The sequence below is a fragment of the Trichomycterus rosablanca genome, chromosome 17 (assembly GCF_030014385.1).
Source record: "Trichomycterus rosablanca isolate fTriRos1 chromosome 17, fTriRos1.hap1, whole genome shotgun sequence".
Taxonomy (NCBI): domain Eukaryota; kingdom Metazoa; phylum Chordata; class Actinopteri; order Siluriformes; family Trichomycteridae; genus Trichomycterus; species Trichomycterus rosablanca.
In genome coordinates, this window is record NC_086004.1 from 8291571 (window position 1) to 8297570 (window position 6000).

At 39.3% G+C, this 6000-nt stretch overlaps 1 protein-coding gene across 2 annotated transcripts; it reads right to left on the minus strand.

The window, feature by feature from the left end:
- Positions 1-2373: 2373 nt before the first annotated feature.
- senp8 (SUMO peptidase family member, NEDD8 specific) lies at positions 2374-5765 on the minus strand. Of its 2 annotated transcripts, none has more exons than XM_063012845.1 (2): positions 5694-5765; positions 2374-4477 (listed from the first exon to the last, which is right to left on the minus strand). In XM_063012845.1, exon 2 carries the CDS (start codon positions 4441-4443, stop codon positions 3805-3807), a length of 639 nt encoding a protein of 212 aa, XP_062868915.1. In that variant the 5' UTR covers positions 4444-4477; positions 5694-5765; the 3' UTR covers positions 2374-3804. The 2 variants fall into 2 exon arrangements, with proteins under 2 accessions (XP_062868915.1, XP_062868916.1); XM_063012846.1 differs by having other exon boundaries at positions 2374-4473; positions 5694-5742.
- Between the last annotated feature and the right edge of the window lie 235 nt (positions 5766-6000).

A 6000-nucleotide genomic window follows, 5' to 3' on the forward strand; every position in this document is an offset into this window, starting at 1 on the left:
ACCTCATGGTGTAACTGTAGATTTCAAGACAATAGACAGTGGGTGTGTTACACTCAGTCATACCATCCAACCACACATTAGAAATTATCAACCCTTTGTTAACACATCGAAAGAATTATTACACACCTCTCAGCCAAAGTATCCTAATTACGTCACTGATGAACTGCAACCAAGATAAATAGGCTGGACAGTTTTAGACGAATGTAGTGAATTCCAGGTACATGAGATGTGGCATACATTCACCTCATAATGAATGAACAGTGTGGAACATTTGCTGGAGGGTTGTAGATAAATAACATGGTGGGAAAGACAGCAAGGCTCTAAATATGTTTGCACTTCAGGGGGATCTGCAGCACATTAGAGGATTTGCAGGTGGGGTGGGTGTGGGTTGGTTTGACGGCTTGAAACACTGTTAATACTTCTTCAAAGTGGCTAATGTGAAACACCTGAGGAGCCTTGGGCTGCTTCTTCTTCGCAGAGGTTTTGGGCTCATATTTATCACTGTAAGATGTAGTGTGGTTCTAGGAATGCAAATGCTAGGTAATACTACAGGGTGTTCACAATACTTCATTCATTTACCATTATCCACAAAGTTGAATCAGTTCATCTGGACACAAAGTTATTAGCCCTCTATTTGGACCTAAAGAAAACTGGCCTTAAGCAAGGTTAAGTCAACATAGTACAAATTCCTCACAACTAAATCACCTAAAACAGGAGAGTTACGTTCCCATAATAAATCACTACAATGTATAAGCAGTATACCTTATAGTTTAGTTTATATTTATAATTTATTTTTAGAAACATTATGAAGATAGTGTTGTAGTTTGGGTTTAGTAATCATTTTTTGGGTTGGTTTGTGTCTATTTTTAGAAAATAATCAGTGATAATAACCACCACAGTAGTAGTTCAGCGGTTAAGGTACTTTGGGTCCACATGAACTGATTAAACTTGGTGGATTTGTGTACCTGGATTATTGTGCATGCATCAAAAGACCATTTACCATTAATTCATCAAGCCTTTCATCAAGACTCTCCAATCACAAATCAAAATTCAGTCTACTGTCATGTTTGAATTTATGGCAACTCCAAAAGACTGGGCACAGGGCAAGAACACATCCTGAAAATTGTCCCAGTCCATTTCAGGGCACCACAGTCATTCTGGCGCAATGTAGAGAAGCCAATTTAACACACAAAACCCCTCAGACAGTGACTGCAGGTAAGCATCAAACCCAAGACTTAAGACCAGCACCATCATGCTGTCCGGACAATTTACTTTAAATTTAATTTAATTTGTTTCAGTGTTGCTACACTATGATAACTGTTTTTTTGGTTTTTTTTACATCAACATTAACAGAATTCAGCAGATTGTTGATCCAAAAACACCTACAACTGTGACTGGAAATAATGCAAGTAATTACAGATTAAGGGCATTGCTCAGGAAACCAACAGTGGCAACATGGCAGTGGTGGGGCTTCAATCAGCGACCTTCCAATTACCAGTCCCAGTAGCTTAACCACTAAGCTGCTACTACTGCACTGGCTATCATGACTGATTATTTTCTAAAGATGCACACAAACCAACCTCCACCCCCAAAAATTATTACTAACACTAAATCCAAACTACAACACTGTATCTCCGACTAATTTCTAAAACTAAATTATAAATATAAACTAAACTAAAATCTGATCCAAAACTCTGACGGAAATTGTATAATGATAGTAAGGCCAAAATAATGTATTAATGTTTATAATTGTCATATATTTTCTGTACAGTTACTTCTGCTTATAAGGTATACGGTGTATACATTGTAGTGATTTATTATGAGGAATGTAACTCGTCTGTTTTAGGTGATTTAGTTGTGAGGAATTTGTACTATGTTGACTTCACTTTGCTTAAGGCCAGTTTTCAATGTTCACTTCAGGTCCAAATAGAGGGCCATTTATCCAAATTCTCACAGCAAAAAAAACACCTCATCCCACCACTGAGCTGTTATAAATCAGTCATTCTGTGTCACCGTTGTTTTTGCTCCGTATATAGGCTTAAACTAAATCTTTTATGGGTAGCAGCAATAAACTGTGCAAGTTATTGGTTACGATACAGCAATAAAAACTTGTTTGTGAACAATGATTTACACAAGTGGTCTGTGTGGTCTCCTAGAGCTCCGGTTTTCTCCCACAGTCCAAAGACGTGTAGGACAGGTGAACTGGAGATACACAATTTCCTGTGACTGTGTTTAACATTGAACTTAAACTGATGAATCATGTGTAACCTGTAACTACGTGTCCTGTCATGAATGTAACCAACATGTTAAAAATGAAATTAAAGTCCTAACAAATTAATAAAGTCAAGAAATAGCAAATTTAAATGTAACACATTTGTAACAAGGTTTTTATGTACTATTCCTGAGTTTAAAACTCTTAAATTATGATTTTCTCGTTGCATTTCATAATTTAATGTACACATTCATTTCCAGTTTATTTACTATTTAACATACCTTCTAGCAGAGTCACCCCACCACAAAAACACCTTCTGTGTGTGGAAAAGGCTCAAAAATGCTTCCTCCATGACATTAAAAGCCATAAAATCATTATGTTATCTTGAGAACAGATAGTGTGACTAATTACATCCAGTTCACCCAGAGATCAGGGCCAATTTTTTTCTGAACTACCAGCCATGGGTTGCGGTGATACCTTGAATTCAGTCTATGAAAGCACTTTACAGGATGCTTAATTTATGCACACTTTTGACAGGGAAACAATTATTTTGACAATGAACCACTTCCATAATGTTTTTTACTTCATAGTCACAGCTTGTACATTATGGTTATAATTATGTCTGTCCAAATAATGGACATAACATTCACATATATTTGTCCATTAGTATATGAATCAGTTATCTTTGAGAAAATCTGAAAAAGGCACCCTAAGCTAAGAGAAAGTGTGTCTGAGTGGTCAGATGTAATTCAGGAACCTACAAACAAGGGGTTGCGATAAATGCTGAAACACAGGTTTTACTGTGTACAACCAAACAAGCTTTTCATTACAATGGGTTTCCAGGCTACCATACAAGAAGGAAGTCTCTGCTCCAAATAAGCACCTTGAAGCAGCTCTACTGAAGTTTGTGGCTGATGATGTGGACAAAAAAGCCTTTTAAAAGAATAAGAAGAAATGTTTATGATTTGATAAAAAAATGGTATTTGGCCACAGTGACCTAAATTATGTTTGGAGGTGTAAACCTGAGGCACCTACTGTCAAGCCTGGTGATGATAATATTATGCTTTGTCTTCTGCTGCCATTGGAACTTGGTGCATTGCAGAAAATGGATTGAATAATTAGGGAAAATCCTAAAACTTGGACATAATTAGGGGTTCAAACAGGACAGTGGCCCAAAACACATGTCACTGGTTTAATTTAGATCTTGGAATGGTCTTTCCAAAGTCCTGACCTCAACACTTTTGAGAATGTGTAGGCTGTACTGCAAATAAACCACCAGCTCTGCCAAATAGAATGGTAAAGATATGGGGTTGTGCCACAAGCTTATTAATTTCAAAAGCAGGTGATTTGAAGTGAGAACTTAAATAAAGAACCAAGAGACATGTAGCAGAATATTGGGTGTGCTGTATGTATATTTTTTGACAATTTGTTTCATCAAATGTGACACATGCCTACCAGAGTTTCCTCCAATCAGTCAAAGAAGCTGATGGTTTCTGAGCATGGCTATATACAATTATAGCTCATTAGCTAACACCCTGGATAGCATAATGCCATGACAACTACTCAGGGTGGCATGATGATGCTTGTATGATTCAGTCCTTGGTGAGTTTTCGAATAAGCAAATGCCATTCTGTCCGTTTCTTTGTGATGTAAGTGGGCGTGATGGTGTTTGTAGGGAGCCGAGCACAGCCTTCTACTAGAGCTCTTTCACACAGCGCCTCAGCATTACAGATAACATACATGCCACAGTCATAGCTGTTCTGCTGCGAGGGACATGGCTCTTCCGTAAAAAGTACATCAGTCCCAAGACCCAGGTAACCCTGGAGCTTGGCAGCAATACGTCGGGCATGCATTACATTGGCCCCACTTTGGGAGTCGAAGTGGGAAAAACGGCCAGTGTTGCCCTGGTACAGGAGCAAACTCCAGTGCGAACCTCCAGCCGCCTGGTTGGAGTTGTCATTAACTGCCAGAAAGACCCAGTGGCGAGATGCTAGCCTCAGTGGCTCCAGGAACACAGCCAGCTCCTCTTGGGATAAGCTGCACTTGATGAACTGCGTGACTTCAGGGCTGATGAAGCAAACAGCGTCACCCAGGTTTTTGAATCGCTCCGTGGCAAAGTACTCAAAAGCAAAACCAATCACCTGGTCGTTGAGCCAGTAGGGACCTTCTAGCAGGGACACATCTGAGCGCCTCAGCAGGCTGTCCTGATAACTGAGCACCACTGGGTCCATCTCCACAGATGGTACAATCAGGATGGTAGCCTTACTACAACACAAAAAGAGAAAGACTGGTAGTGGTAGATCAGTGATTAAGAGGATAGTTCTGCAAAATTATATTCATGTATAACAGGCAATAGATAATTGGTTGTATACTTTAGTTTTGCACTGGTGCTTTTAAGATAATATTGCTCCACTTACCATATAGAAGCACTTTGTAGTTCTACAATTACTGACTGTAGTCCATCTGTTTCTCTACATACCTGTTCTTCAATGGTCAGGACCACCACAGAGTAGGTATTATTTGGGTGGTGGATCATTCTCAGCACTGCATTGACACGGACATGGTGGTGGTGTGCTAGTGTGTGTTGTGCTGGTATGAGTGGATCAGACACAGCAGCGCTGCTGGAGTTTTTAAATACCATGTCCACTCACTGTCCATGTATAGTCAGAGACGATCGCTCATCTGTTGCTGCTGTTTGAGTTGGTCATATTCTAGACCTTCATCAGTGGTCACAGGACGCAGCCATGGGGCGCTGTTGGCTGGACATATTTTTGGTTGGTGGACTATTCTTAGTCCAGCAGTAACAGTAAGGTGTTTAAAAACTCCATCAGCATAGCTGTGTCTTATCCACTCATACTAGCACAACACACACTAACACATTACCACCATGTCAGTGTCACTGCAGTGCTGAGAATGATCCACCACCCAAATAATACCTGCTCTGTGGGGGCCCTGACCATTAAAGAACAGGGTGAAAGCAGGTTAAAAAGGTATGTAGAGAAATAGATGGACTACAGTCAGTAATTGTAGAACTACAAAGTGCTCCTATATGGTAAGTGGAGCTGATAAAATGGACAGTGAGTGTAGAAACAGAGAGGTGGTTGTAATGTTATGGCTGATCGGTGTATGTACAGAACTGTACGGAACACCGTGACCACATGCTCCATGAATAACTGAATAATCCTTAAAGTTACAAAGTTTGGATCAAAACAAGTGCAAATTAACTGAATAAAACAATTACAATTAAAATGTTGTCATGAAACAAACACTTTTAATGGACACAGTAAACACATTATAAAGTTTTAAACAGCAGCTGCTGCAGTGACGAGCTGCGTCGCTACACAGGAACCCAATGTTAGTAACGCGTTTAGTGTTTTAAAGAAAATGAAAGACATTCCTATTTATACTACTTCTTTTCTCCTAACATAAACAATAACACCATAAATCAGGTCCCAATTAACAAATATTTTAAAACTTTTACCTTATAAACGAAACATTGACCAAGAAGTGGGGTCACTCCGCAACATCTTACCGCAGCAATAACAGTCCTCCACGAGCTGCAATTTTACGACAGTTTTTCGTCAGTATTGCGTGGCAAACAGTTTACGCCAAACACACCCACGCCCCTCAGTTTGGTTGTGTCCCAAATTGTACAACATTTCCTATTTCTTAAAACTTAACGTGTCTATTAGTTACCTGTATATTGTTTTGATTAAATATATACAACGCTTATCAGAGGACGCAGGGTATTTTATATTACTTTCAGCCATTAAAACAACTCCTGTACT

Bases quoted from the DNA above. Each gene is read 5' to 3' on its own strand.
- senp8 (XM_063012845.1), bottom strand. From the start codon at position 4,443: ATGGACCCAGTGGTGCTCAGTTATCAGGACAGCCTGCTGAGGCGCTCA.